Below are 14,227 nucleotides of genomic sequence, written 5' to 3'. Positions count from 1 at the left end.
TTTGTTAATTAATAGAAAATAGTTTCCGTCTGTACAGAGGATACTGAGAAATACGGGACTGGAAGGAATACACAAAGACACGATGAACAGAATAGAAATGAAAACTTAAGAGGTATAATTTATTCTTCTACATTCCCCCCAAAAGGTGCAAAAGCTCAAGAGCCAAATAGCCCAAAGCCAAGACTTTTTACGTAGCATCTTTACAATCGATGAAAGTTCTGTTTTTTTAAGATAGTTAATGGTTCTGTCTGGCGTTCATTGGATCGAACATCTCAGCCAGGATGTCCGTCTAACAGTTGCCACTGCTGCAGTACTTAATTTACACGAAAGAAACATGAAACATGAATGAATTCTTAGTAAAGCGGACACTATTCAGGGTACGTCCTCCACAGATAAACAGGCTATCATCTGTTCTCTAATAAATAGTACATTTTGAGGGTGTATCTGTGCCGAAATGTGCTGACACAAAGGTTTCTTTCCTGTGTGACCTCTGCAATCCTCTTGCCTCCTGCCCATAACCACTCCTTTGGCCTACTTCAGAAGATTACCACAATTACAGTAACGGTAATTAGGCTCTGTGTAATCTTTGTGTTGTGTCATCTCCATAAGTGATTCATCTCCGTCCTTGCATGGGCCACACCAGATCCCAACCCTGGTTTGCATTGCCTTGTTATTCTTGTGCCGTTTATGCTTCTGTGTGATTGACCCTACCGGCTGCCCGAGTTGCTGGTTGTCACCTTGAATGTTGGTAAAAGATCATTTCAAAACAACCTCATGAGAAAATATTTAAAAAGGGGTTTTTCCAAAACTCACACGGTCCACTTTTTGGTCAAAAGCACTCCAAGCACATAGCAGATTATAGTTGAGGCTAGACTGCCAAGTAGGCAAAGTATGTTGATGTAACTGAAGATTTGTTTGGGAATATTCACCAAGCATAATATTGATTGATATGATCTGATGACGACCATACATTGGGTTCTGCTTTATCACCTAATATTTAGGCCCTATCTTGAACAGGGTCTCTGTTCAAACTCTAGTTTGTAGACCTTAGTGTTGAAGTTATGCCAAGTGTAGCTATAAGTATATGAGTACGTCAGATGAGTGAGTTTGCTGCCCACTCATCTGATTATGATTACTGTTTATCTGTATGTTGTAGCTAACGTGTTTTTGAGTTTTGGCATGTGTCTTTCAGTCATTGTTCATCACTGATTGCTAACATTTTTTTGTCCTGTTTGCAAGTCATGTCATTGTGATGGTATGTTCCACTGATGTATATTTCCTCCGTTGAGGAGAAATCTAATTGAAACTCCTCCTGCTTGTCTCTGTGTGTTCAGGGTCCTCCTGGACCTCCTGGGCCGATCGGACCGGCGGGTATCAAGGTAAACTCTATTTTTCCGGCACATTGTGCTTCTGCCTAACAACAATTTAGAATGTTTTCCTTACATGTGCAAAGCTCATATACAAAGCAAAATCACAGCATATTACTGTCCTGCATAAAAATCCAACCGGTAACATCTGCATTTTGATTTAAAATGTCTATTTGTCCTTTCCCAGGGAGATCGTGGTATGCCTGGTCTGCCTGGACTCGATGGAGAAAGAGTGAGTTCATTATCTCGAATCATTTCTTTCAATTTGTAATTGTATTATTGATGCGGCTATTGACTGAGGATTATCTCAGAGGAGTAAACAGATGGAGATTTCAGACCTTTTATCCATCTTAATGTGTATTTCTATATAGTATACAAAAAATACATTTGCATTAATATCCACAGGGTGAATAATTGACGTACGATAGCTCCTTTTCATTATCTGTCTACATGTTTCCCCTTCGTTCTCAGGGCTACAAAGGTTCCAAGGGAGACATGGGAATGCCTGGAGCTTCAGGAGAGAAAGGAACAACCGGTTTACTCGGCCTGCCTGTAAGAATCTACATATATATATTCTAACTATTCAATAAGACTAAGCCTGCAAAATCTTTGTTTATGGTCATCAGAATACTTCAAACATCTTATTAGATAGAAACCAAACATGTCTCATTAAGCATTTGCTCCATAGGGTGTCAATGGGGTAAAAGGGGACAGGGGAGATTCAGGTCTGTCTGGTCCTCAAGGTTCTTCAGTAAGTCACATTAAAGATTTTTTATTTTGACTCGCCATAAACATACTAGAGTAGTTTTATAAAAGATGTTGTTCATTGCAAACTTCACAGATCGTCGGCACTCCAGGGTCACCAGGGCCCCATGGACCCCCGGGACCCATGGTGAGTGTTTCTAAAAGGTCTCATCAGTGGACGCTATGTTGTACTTATCGTTTAGGAACAAGCTATGCTTAAACATGCACGTTATACTGTACATCCTCCCTTTCCATACTAACTGCAGGTAACTTCCAACTGTATTCTCAGACAGCAATGGCAAAAGACAAGAATATGTCTGTTTTTTTTTACACTATATTCATCTCTGGAGGTATTCAGACTCGCAATAAAAGACACAAACTAAAGCTGTCAGTGACTAGATTGTATCTTCCAGCTGAGTGTTTGTAGACCAGTATATCAGGTTGTCCTCTGTATAATTCCACAGCGGTGTTTGTTTCTGTAAAGTCACCTCTCAAAATACAAAAAAAAGGAAAACACAGGGCTGAGGATTTGGCAATAATTGTCTGTGGAAAACTTCACAGTGCTGCACATGTTTCCATCCTGTCTGCACCAAAAACAAAAACTTGGTTCAGTTGTATAGAATATGAAATAAATATGGATTGTGAGGCCAATCACTGACTAATATTTTTTGCAATGTTTTCAGGGCCCCCATGGTTTCTCTGGACCAAAGGTAAATTTCAACAAGAAAGTTTGATAGTGCACGACTCACATTCAGGGCATTATGACTAATGAAACCATGACGGGCACTATTTATTAGTTCTTCTCACCTAGTGAGAATCAAATGTACTTGTAGTACCCTCATATTAAATATGTGTACATTTGTGTATGTCCATTCAAAAGTGCAACATTTATTAACCCTAAAAAGAGCAACCTCTAGGAGTGTGAATCTCCATAAAACAAGCCAATTGTACTTTCTGTCACCGATGCGTCGTCACTATTTCTTGTAGAAACCACAGGAGCGAGCCTAGATTTATTTAGCTGACGCTTTTGCAAGTACATCAACTTCGTCAAATATGACACAAGAGAGACGGGCGCAGGTGCAGAAACTTTGTCATGTTTGCCTGCTTCCCTTGTTTCCTTTGTTTGTTTTTTAGGGGGAACCTGGTTTGCATGGTGTGAAGGGTATTCGAGGAGAATTGGGACACAAAGGGGATCGTGGACCATTGGGTCTCCCGGTAAGTACAGCCGTGCACCATGGGACTTCTCCAACTGCAAAAGCCCTGTCCTTGATTCCCGTAGACATCCATAGAAATTTCTCATTTGTATTTTAGCCGTGTGTGTGTGTGTGTGTGTGTGTGTGTGTGTGTGTGTGTGTGTGTGTGTGTGTGTGTGTGTGTGTGTGTGTGTGTGTGTGTGTGTGTGTGTGTGTGTGTGTGTGTGTGTGTGTGTGTGTGTGTGTGTGTGTGTGTGTGTGTGTGTGTGGGCGGCGCCCTCTCCATTTTCTGTCTTCATTTTCATTTGCCTGGGCTGACTCCCTGTAACGCACAGTGTAATGTAGTTGTTGTAAGCCCTGCCATCAACCTGTCCTAATAACAGTGTTCATCTGGTACTAATCCCGCCTTGTTCATGTCACTCATACCTCCATAACCACGCAGGGAGCCTCCGGCTTGGACGGCAAGCCCGGAATTAGGGTGAGTGTCAAGTGACCAAGAGGCTTCACCAACCAACGTCTGCCTACTTTTCTCCCTCTCACCCTCCATACAGTCCCCCCCCCCCCCCCCCCCCCCACCACACACACTTTCCCCCAAATTTGTTACCACTGTCACTCCATTTTATTGTATTTCACTGTGAAGAGAAAGTTCTATGACCATCTGTCAAATGTTTACATCTTAGCTAGGTGCCATGAGTTGAATTTAGCCACACTGAGTTGAAAAGCGATCATACAGAACAGCAGGCATTTCAAGGCTCCCCTTTTGTCCCGTGTTGCATTAACTCAGCATTAACACACACTCATACATTAACTGTGTCGGCAGTGTTGTAGATGTCCTTGCACGTGTTCTAGCAGCAGTTCTGTGCGCTGCTTGTAGGTCAAACCTGACGGGAATATTGTGCAAATGTGGACGCTCGACATAATGTTTGCTCTCCATCTGGTGTTTGTTTGGAAAATCAACTTTATTTTGAAATACCTGCAATACTGCAATGATGTAAACTCAACACGACAACGCTACTCTTTGCAGGGCACGGATGGGCCTACGGGTCTGGCCGGTCCAGCTGGGCCAAAGGGTGACATAGTAAGATTAACATTTAATTTTGAACTTATGTCTGACTAATGATACAGTACATTTGGACTTTCATTATAGGTGTTGTTTTAGTTTCACGTGATTGCAACGCTGGTTCATTTGTATTAGGGTGAGAGAGGAGCATCAGGTGAACCAGGACCAAGGGGACCTTATGGACTTCCTGTAAGTACGATGAAGATATTATCATGTTGTTAAAGAAGCATTATCTTTATTCAGGGTTAAGTCGGCAGCAGCCATGTGACAGCTTATGCATGTTGCTTAAAGTTAGTATCGGTTATTATATCAAAGCATTTATGTGATCTTGTATTCTGGTTGAGAAGTTCCTCCAGTCACGCTGGGTGTCAATGCAGTTAAATATTGTCTCTAATAGATTTTGGTGCTAGAAAGGACAAAGTCAGCTTTAAGCCGTACTATAAATACCCCTATATATATATATATAATAGGCACATTTGTTTGATTTCCCACATGTATTGAACAAGGTATGATGTGTATATTTGTGCAGGCTTAGGTGTTAGCATTTGTGAAAGTCAACGCCGCAATGATAGTACAGCTAATGTTCTTTATTTGCAGGGAGCTGCTGGAACACCTGGCTTGGATGTACGTATCTTTAACTTTGTCTGTTCAGTTTTCCCTGAAGGCTTAGGTGACAGTGAATGCATCTTAAAGTACAGGGCTGCTTGGCAAGTACGCTTTTAAATATAGAAAAAAAAACAAACATAAAAAAAGCTTTTTTATTATTATCAAAAACCAAGCTTAATGTGATTTGACCTCTATCATCAGTGATTGTCTAATTAGCACCAGGTGTATACTTCATATACACGGACACTCGATCCACATGCACAATTTATTATATGCAACAGCTCAGTTTATTTGATTTTAAACCCCATCCAACAAGTATTACATAATATGCCCATGCTCTTAAGTAACTATCTAAAAATAAAAATCCTCAAATATGTGTATCAAGAGTTAAAGGTAACCTGGGAGTTTAATCTGTGGCTGGTTTGCACATTCTCACAATCCAACTGATTCAGTAATGGTGTGATAAAAGTTCTACAAAATGCACAAATCCTAAATAACAATATCCTAGCATTTGTCATATTACTTCATCGCTTCATAATCAACATATAGTACACATGATGGTTGACTTTATGTATATTGTATGGTGCTCCAGAAGATTGTCCCTACTCAAGCATTTTAACATCGAACTTTACTGTTCAATATCGCATACAAACTAGTTAGTATAGTTAGTTGTATGACGTAAAATCAAGTATGTTGTCCGTTCCAACTGCATAGTGTGTGGATTTTGTTTAGGCTAGAAATACCTCGATGTATACTATGTTTACTAGGTATACTATATGAGCAAGAATGTCTGAGTGTGAGAAACTCAACCACCCCAAAATGCATTGCGGCTCTTCAGATTGTCCGAGCGCGAACTGCGAGGCAGATGGTTTCAATAATTAACTGGTTAGATCAAATAATTACCAATGATGGTGAGCGACAATAAGGCACAGCTCCAGTGTCAAATTGCGTTAAGCTTGTTTTTTCTGTGGATATGTTATTGCAAATGATTCGGATGAATTTCGGCTTTTCTTTTTCTATACTTAAAAGCCTGCGACGTATTGAACATAATCTATTCTTGTTGCACATCCCTCCACTTTCTCTTTTCCTTTTGTTTGATCCTGATGTCTTTCCTGCAGCTTTGTCAGGACAAGAGCCCTCTCTCTTGTCTTTGCATATAGTAAAGCCAGTGTAATTAAGTAGAGCTGCACTTTTACAGGGTTTGCAGGGCTTAAGGGGAGAGAAAGGCGACGTTGGGGAAAGAGGAGATAAGGTAGATGTAGATAGGATAATATGGCTTGACAACCCCTTAACATATGAGGACTGATGTCAATGGACAGTGACAGGAGCTACAGAGGTATTTTACTTTTTAGTTTTCTCCTAATCTGTAATTCACAGATCAGAGTGTATATGGTTGTTGGAAGGAATAGAGTGGCTGACAGGAATTTCGAATTAAAATGTATAAAAAGTATGTATATTTATGCCTTTTAATGAACTACTTATGTTAGAGATCAATATCGTTTTTACTTTCTTAAGAGAGTAACTCATCAAAGATGTTTAACTAAGTAATTGGATAACAACTCCATACGATACAACATATGTCCTTTGCATAAAATACCATCCCCAGTTCTCTCAAACCTTTGTTCTCCACTTTTGAATGATTTGTCATCTCATTTCACAAAATCAACAAGTCAAATCTCATTCTGAGGCATCAAAAGAAGTGACTTCAACATGATCGACCATGCAAGTCCATTGACAACAGCCTCTTAAGATTCACATTTGTTTTCATGCATGAACATACTTAAAAACATGTCACTTCCATGAGCACTTGAGCCTGTTGATAACCTCTCGTTTTGTGTGTACAGTAGTTTACTGTATATTTTTCAGTGCTTAATCTGTATGTTTCCACGATTACTAACACTTCTAATGTGTTTCCTAGTTGTTTGAGAAACTGTATCCCATTCCTAATAATAGATAACCCACGATTTGCATTTGGCGTTCTCGCGTCTCTGTGAATCTCTGTATTTTCCAACCACTTTCCAAACACAAAATAGATCCCAGCGCTGCTTCTGTTCCATTTGTTGCTAAACACCCGGAACAGAATCAGTGCTGGGATCTATTTTGCGTTGGAAAATGGTCGCCAAATATGGTCAATTCTGAATTTGAAAGGTTATGGATGACAGAATTTGAATGACAATCAAGAGAAATGCAATAATTATTCCCTCATGCATGTTCTGAATGAAAAAAGAACTCTAACCCAAACTTTGAGGGATACAGTTTCAACTTTTCCAGTGTGTAGTGGATTCAATTCTGTCCTCCTGGAGTTTTTTTTCCCTGCTTCTCTTTCTCATCCTTCCTGCCCTTGACACCCCTTTTAGTGATCAGCTCTGTTTTTTACTCCTTCCTATTGTAATGTTCGCCTTTTTCATCCTCTTCCTGCCCTAAGGAATGCTTTTGGAATACCCATTACTGTCTGGTATCCCCTAATGTTGACCATGTGTCTTTCTCCTTTGTGAGCCATAGACTCCCTTTGTAATCACACCCCTTCTAATATCAGTGCTGTCCCAAATGTAAAAAAAAAAAAAATGATGCTAACTTGACCAAAACGTTGTATCCACAGGGGGAGAAGGGAAAGAAGGGCAAAAAAGGGCCTAAGGGCGAGAAAGGAGAACAGGGTGCCCCTGGATTAGATGCACCCTGCCCATTGGTATGTCCCAAGCTGGAAATCGCCTCCCCAGCCGTGTAGAACAGTCGTCTCCGAACAAGGATGAGCGCCCTGTGGCTAAACAGATACCCAGCGTCCACCAGACCATAGCAACCTGAAACACAGAGTCCATTACTCTCTTGTAACTCTGCAATTCAGACACAAAAACATGGCATTAAATGCTGAAAAACATATAATTGGGCTGGATTGTGGTATCAGCAAGCTCACAGGGCAGCTCGTCTTCCCCCCCTTGTGTCCGTCGTAGTGGACGGATGCAGGGGTTAAGGGTCATGCACCTCTCTCCCAGTAACACTCCTAGGTCATCTTTGCAAACAGGGTTTCCGGGGATTTAAGGGTGAAAAGGGGGAACCAGGTCAGCCAGGTCTGGACGGGCTGGATGCCCCGTGCCAATTGGTACAGTATTTCTCTTTTTCCTCCACCTCTTACCCCATGCATGCCGCTCACCTTCAGCGAAACAAAACCATGCATGACTTCAGAGCTTGACAGGCATGAACACATCTTATTTTAATCACAACTACATTTTCCATCTAGTGTTAAAAAACAAAACAAACATGCACCAACATTTACCTTAATATACTAACTTTTTGACCGCAAGCAGCCTCTTTTAGATAATACACATCATTACTAGTGAAATACATCAAATAAACTTATCACTATTGATATACTTGATACTTAAATATATCCTTCTAACTGAATCCTTCCATTCCCTTGATTAAAACTGGAACAAACAAATCCTGTTTCCTTCCTGCTGATTCCCTTCATGGACTAGTTACCTTTTAACCTGATGCTAACACAGATTCCTTTACTAGTCCCCATGGACCACTCTTCTACTCCCCCTTTCCCCTTCCTGTAGTTGTACCAATTGGGCCAGACCGTGACGACAAGGGGCCAGAAAATGACAACAAGGGAACAACAATAGATTAAACTGATTATTGCTCCAGACCTATTCAAGATGACCACATTTTAAGAAATGTCATGCTTTGTGTTTCTGAAACAATGATGTGTAATGCATGGAAGTTCTTACATTATGGGTGGAACTATTAGTGGTTAAAAATAGACTAACTCATTTTAAAAGGCCATAGTGATTGTGTACTGTGTGTAGACAAGGAAATGAGGTATAGTAGGTAAGAAACCATCTCATATCACAAATGTCATCTCATTGAATTACATCTACACCAGCTGCAATAACTTTATTTTCAGATAAATCCCCTGATTTTGTCATATTGTCCTCAAATCCAGCTTGTTGTGGTTTTGCAACTCAACTGAGGGGCGACTATAATAAAATCAGAGGGCAGAATCATCAACATATAGATGTGCATGAGCTATATTTTGCTGTGTGTTACGCGCATGAATGAGAATACACTTTTGCAGTTGTCATTACATGCAATATGATTTTATCACAACGCTCAGAGAAAATGTGTTATCTGCATTAATGATTAAGACGACATACAAGACAAGCAGTGTCATATTGACAGTTGTGTAGCTCCAGGATGGTACAGCATTACTGTAGGTTAAGTTCCTGTTCCGTAAAGATCCTATGAAGAGGTTCATTTCAGTTTGCTTGCGGTATCTTCCACCTGTGATTTGCGCTTATTGTTTGGAGGCTTCTGTTAACAGCAAACCTCACATTCCTCTTTCAGTCCTCATGTTTTTTTTTTTCCTCCCTGCTCCTTTCTCTAAACAGGGCCCAGATGGATTACCAATGCCTGGATGCTGGCAGAAGGTAAGACTACATTTGAGTAATATGACACATTTCAGTTGGTTACCTACACATTTACGGAGTGAACAAAATATAAAGTTGCAGTAAAAGGAGCATTTTCAGACCTTTTGTTGATGGGATTCAGTTACTCTTTCCTGTTAAATTGACATGAACAGTGCTCCTCATATTTGGTTCACTCTGTTATTTTTCGGCTTCTCTATGTTTGCATGGGTTTTCTGTGAAATAATGTCGTAACAACGTTTGACTGTTGTGTGAAAAATCTGGCTGTGTCAAACCAGCTTGTACAACTCAGTCATGAAACAATGTGAAAACATGTCCATCTTCATGTCGTTCTCTCTCCTGTGTTTTTTCTTGCAGTGATCGCTCTAACCTGAAACGCATGGAGTTTGTAAATAATGCTTCTTTTATGGTATTTATAGTTTTTTTAATGGGAAAAAAAATGTGTAAAAGAAAAGAAGTCTATGTGTACAATGAAACAAAAAGAGATAACCGTCTCACGCTCTAAGCTGCTTCTACTCACATCACCGTGTGAAAAAAAATAAATAAAAAAGACGTGTGTCCGCTTTCTCACATCCACATCGTGGTGGAGTTCACATCCTTGGCTGGCGGCAGAACTTGTCTCTGTAGTCTTTGCATGGCTCGGACTGGAGCTTCACAGCCCGGCCAGATTCACAAAGGGTGAAAGGAGACGAGGAGGAGGATGAGGATGAAGTGGAGGAGGAGGGAGGGATCTGGACTGGCTCTCTAACACCAAACGCTAGGTGTTCTGTGTTGTTTGGTGTCAACAAGCTCACCGCTCATTCATGCAGCACCATTTTCTAAAAGACGAAAAAAAACTGTGCCAAACAGAACATTGCAACCCTGACCCTGCAAAAGCATGAGTAGTACTGAAACTATATTTATATGTATTGTACATACATGTCACTGTTTTGTGGTTGCATCACGGCTTCTGCAGAGAGGAAAAACAACACTAACATAAAAAAACAACAACCCCAGAGCTCTAAATTAGTAAATTCTGCTTTCCTTTAATCTTCCCAAGGGAGTCACGCCATGGCTGGTAGCCTGAAAAGCCCCCAGAAAGTAAAGCTGTTGGTTATTGTTGCTTTATTGTGGTGATGCCTGCAGAGGGTATGATATCAGCAGGTCTTCACTGTTGCACTCATGTGGCTGAGCATCATCATCATCATCATTGGTGTTGGGCCTCCCACACCCACGTGTCTCCGGACAAGAGGGGAGAACTTAGCAGGCTCGCTGCACTGTTGGGGAAAACAAATCAGGCTCACATGGATTTGAGCTTGGACAGGCCTGCCATGGACCCTCTCGGGGCCCGCCAATGGATTCTGCAGGAGAGTCGCTAAGAGTCTCATCGATCTCCGTGGAGATCAGCCGGGAGCGTCTGCCTCAGCAAACAGGCAGCTTCACGATCTACTGAGAGCGTTAACAGAATGCGATCATGTTTATTTCTTTTTTTTCTTCTCTTTGCTCTCATTCTTTAACATTGTTTGTGTTTTGTGTATGATAGCCTTTGGTGCCTCAAGCTTTGATTCATTCCTTTATCAGAAATGTACAACTTTATATCATATTTTCAATTCTTGGAATGGTGTTTATTTCAGGAGGGTATAAGCTAAGTTTGGTTTAAAAAAAAAAAAAGTTTAAAAAAAGTGAGTTGTTAGAGTATTGAAAGGACACGCACGTCGCGCACTGTTTTTCATTTGAATCATTTTTGCACAATGTTGAAATAGCATTACAGCTACACCTGAGCGTGCAGTATGAAGACTGCATCCATCTCAACTGCCTCTGATCTTACTCATGGGGTTTTTGAAGAAGCTCATATTGTTTGCTCAAAACACATCCAGCGTTGTAACAAATATGCTAACTTGTTCATTCTGGACTTGTTGTATGGAATGATAGTTGTACAGTGTTGTCAGTTCACTGCATGTACACCATTTATTACTTCTGGATTTCTTAAATATTGAAAACCAGTATTGATTTGAGCAAGTGTTGAAGAAAGCATTGACCATTGTTTCAGCGTTGGGGTTCATTTAGCTCGAACTGAGCAACAATCGGATTAAGCCGAACATACTGTTGCTGGTATTTTATGAGGCAGATCATGTTGAACAGAACTATTTCAGATGCGTTACGCTGCTCTTTTACACCTCATGTATTGTCTTAAAAACATATGGAAAACATGTATCACAGTGCAAAAAAAAGCTAAATTTGACAGTTAATTGGTCAACTACCATTAATACACCGCAGTCTAACTGGTTGCCATTTATGTCACATTCCATATCAGATGGAGCAAGAAATGCAGCAATAGGTTTATTTTTCAACATAGTTTATCCATCTTTTTCATATTTCTTCATTTCAAATTGCCTTCTGACATAGTAGGTGCTATGCAAGGTGATACTCGCAGTACTTCTTTTCTTCAACATCAGAAATATGCATGGATGAGTTGCTGTAGGGGCAGATGTCAAACACCAACATTTTGTTGTGATGTAGCAGCAACCACAGGTGGATTCAAGAGGATTTATTCCCGTATGGTTTCTGTTTGATTGTACAGTTCATCTCATCGTTCTCAAGATTGGATGCACGTAGATTATAATGGTGCTATCTGATAGCAGGTCAACAGCTCAGTTGATGCGCTCTACCAGTGGCAAGAACTACACGACAGGTTTCTTTATTGTTGTTGGGGTTGTATGTATGTAACAAGTTTTTCTGTGCATACATTTGTGTATTTGTCTCAATATTTTACTTGCAGGTAATTATTTATTTTTGTATAACTTCCTAAATGAAGGCATTTTGGTTCTAAACGGCATTCCTTTCAGTTGTTTTGGCGTCAGTTTCCGCTGTGTCGCTCTTGACATTATGAAGGATTTTGGATCATCCTCAGGCATCACGTAATAGTTTTGCAAATGGATCGGTGTGAAGGAAGTTGGTCATTTACAAAGAAAAACAACAGACCAGTGTGTATTCACTGTGCATTTAATTCAGACTATAGGCCTTACAGTGGTTTGTCTATTTTATTTAATTTTGTGTGTCAAAAAGCTCACTATGACAACAAAGTACTGATGGCCTGAGCGTTGACAGGCCCAGCCAATGCACCGGCACAAAGTTCAATACCACAGCTTTTTCTCACGCTTCCTCTTTTCTCTCTCTCTTTGCATTGAATGTAGTTTGATATATGTATAGTGGACTATTAATGTACTGTTAAACTGTGTGCTCATTTGACAACAAGTGCAATTTATACTTTGGTTAATGTGTGGAGCATCAAATGCAGCTGAACGATCACGTCATTGGGATTTCTAATCGCTCCATTTGTTCAGTCGTGCTACCCTGTACACCACTACCTGGTTTATATACCAGAAGACAAAGAAACAAATGTAAACATGGACCTTTCATTAAATCTACATTCTTGATTGGTTTAAATATTTCCTCAAATTCTGTCTCCTCACTCGTGTTTCAAAGTGTTACTTCCATTACTTAATATCTACTAAATCTTTGCAATGTGTTTATTTTTTTAAATTTTTTGTTTTGATTTCCAGCCTTTTGTTACAGTGTTTGTTCTCACAAACTGTACCTTTAGCATGTGCAGCTAATTTTCAATTGATTTTTTTATTTTGTTTGTTTGATTGTTGTCTTTCCTTGTTCACTATTAAAATTGAGTTTATTCTGCTAATCGCAGATGTGCCAAAATATGACACATTTATTTCCATATCAGTATTAGCAGAGCTGAGGAGGGGGCTCTAAAATGACTCCCTGAAAGCCGTGTGTGTGTGTGCGTGTGTGTGTGTGTGTGAGTTGATGAATGCTCTGAGTCAAGTCTTCCTCTGAAGAAAAAGTAGCTTACACCCGTAGGCCACTCTTGGCTCATAAAAACCTCTTAGATTGTCTTAGGATAATTGTCACATCCATCTGCATTATTCTAAAAGATAATTATCAGAAACTCTGACAGGTTTGTACCCTCCATTACACCGCAGCCTTACTGAAATAAGTGTTTTGCCACATACTCTCCAAAAGAACATGCAGTCCTGGTGCAGGAGCAAAATAACTAAGCAAATTTCACCCTATGGCTTTTTGTTAAAACTGCATTTTTTTTGGTTGTGGCATTTGTTCACTTTGTGTTCTTTGTTTGTATTACTCATTTTTTTTACCCACTTGATTGACATTTCTTTAAAGACCCTGGTGTTCACACGCTACTATATTTCAAGATGACATTTCATATGACTGTACTGTTGGAGCCAAATAAACAGTCTTTCAGTTACATCAAACAATAGAGTTGCTTTTATGTTAATCCTTACTGTCCCTTTAAGTGTCTTGGTTCAATTACTATTATTATTGTGACGTTCTCTATAAGAGTAATTGCCGCTAATGACCAGAAACGAACTATGAAGGAAATGTATGCACCTTTATCGATGCTACACCTGTCGGTGTTATGTTATCATTTTATGTTATTGGATTATTATTATAATGTAGAAGCTGGTTTTAATAATGGAGCTGGTCGATGTGGAGCTCATTTGAACTATTTATCATTTGTAATGATAATTTGGTGTTAAAATATAATTCTTGTAAAGTAAGCCGTAAATCAATGTTGTGAGGTGAAAAAGTACAATATGTCCCAGTAAATTGTAGAGTGGACGTATACATTGGAAGAAAATGGAAACACTCAAGTAAAGTACAGCTGCTTCAACAACAAAAAAAGTGCTGTACTTGTTACATCCCACCAGTGTACAGCTGATTCATTTGATAAATTAAGTGGTGTAAAACGTGCAATATAAGTATAAGTATAGTGCTTAAGTATAAAGTAGAATAAAATGGAAAAATAAAAGTACACAC

General features: G+C 39.7%; 1 protein-coding gene across 1 annotated transcript in view; it reads left to right on the top strand.

Annotated features, from left to right (window-relative positions):
• Positions 1–7,695, top strand: part of col25a1 (collagen type XXV alpha 1 chain) — a 138,610-nt gene extending 130,915 nt beyond the window's left edge. Inside the window, exons 23-36 of the mRNA XM_076112467.1 lie at positions 541–564; positions 1,335–1,379; positions 1,555–1,599; positions 1,839–1,919; positions 2,056–2,118; positions 2,209–2,259; positions 2,795–2,821; positions 3,246–3,326; positions 3,747–3,782; positions 4,329–4,382; positions 4,500–4,553; positions 4,962–4,988; positions 6,169–6,222; positions 7,570–7,695. Coding sequence (XP_075968582.1) covers positions 541–564; positions 1,335–1,379; positions 1,555–1,599; positions 1,839–1,919; positions 2,056–2,118; positions 2,209–2,259; positions 2,795–2,821; positions 3,246–3,326; positions 3,747–3,782; positions 4,329–4,382; positions 4,500–4,553; positions 4,962–4,988; positions 6,169–6,222; positions 7,570–7,695 — 768 coding nt within the window. The remainder of the gene's footprint in view (positions 1–540; positions 565–1,334; positions 1,380–1,554; positions 1,600–1,838; positions 1,920–2,055; positions 2,119–2,208; positions 2,260–2,794; positions 2,822–3,245; positions 3,327–3,746; positions 3,783–4,328; positions 4,383–4,499; positions 4,554–4,961; positions 4,989–6,168; positions 6,223–7,569) is intronic.
• The last annotated feature ends 6,532 nt before the right edge of the window (positions 7,696–14,227 follow it).

The sequence above is a fragment of the Anarhichas minor genome, unplaced genomic scaffold (assembly GCF_050575085.1).
Source record: "Anarhichas minor isolate MPS153535 unplaced genomic scaffold, ASM5057508v1 ptg000049l, whole genome shotgun sequence".
Taxonomy (NCBI): Eukaryota; Metazoa; Chordata; class Actinopteri; order Perciformes; family Anarhichadidae; genus Anarhichas; species Anarhichas minor.
The sequence above is the reverse complement of the archived record's forward strand: the minus strand, read 5'-3'. Positions and strand labels throughout refer to the sequence as shown.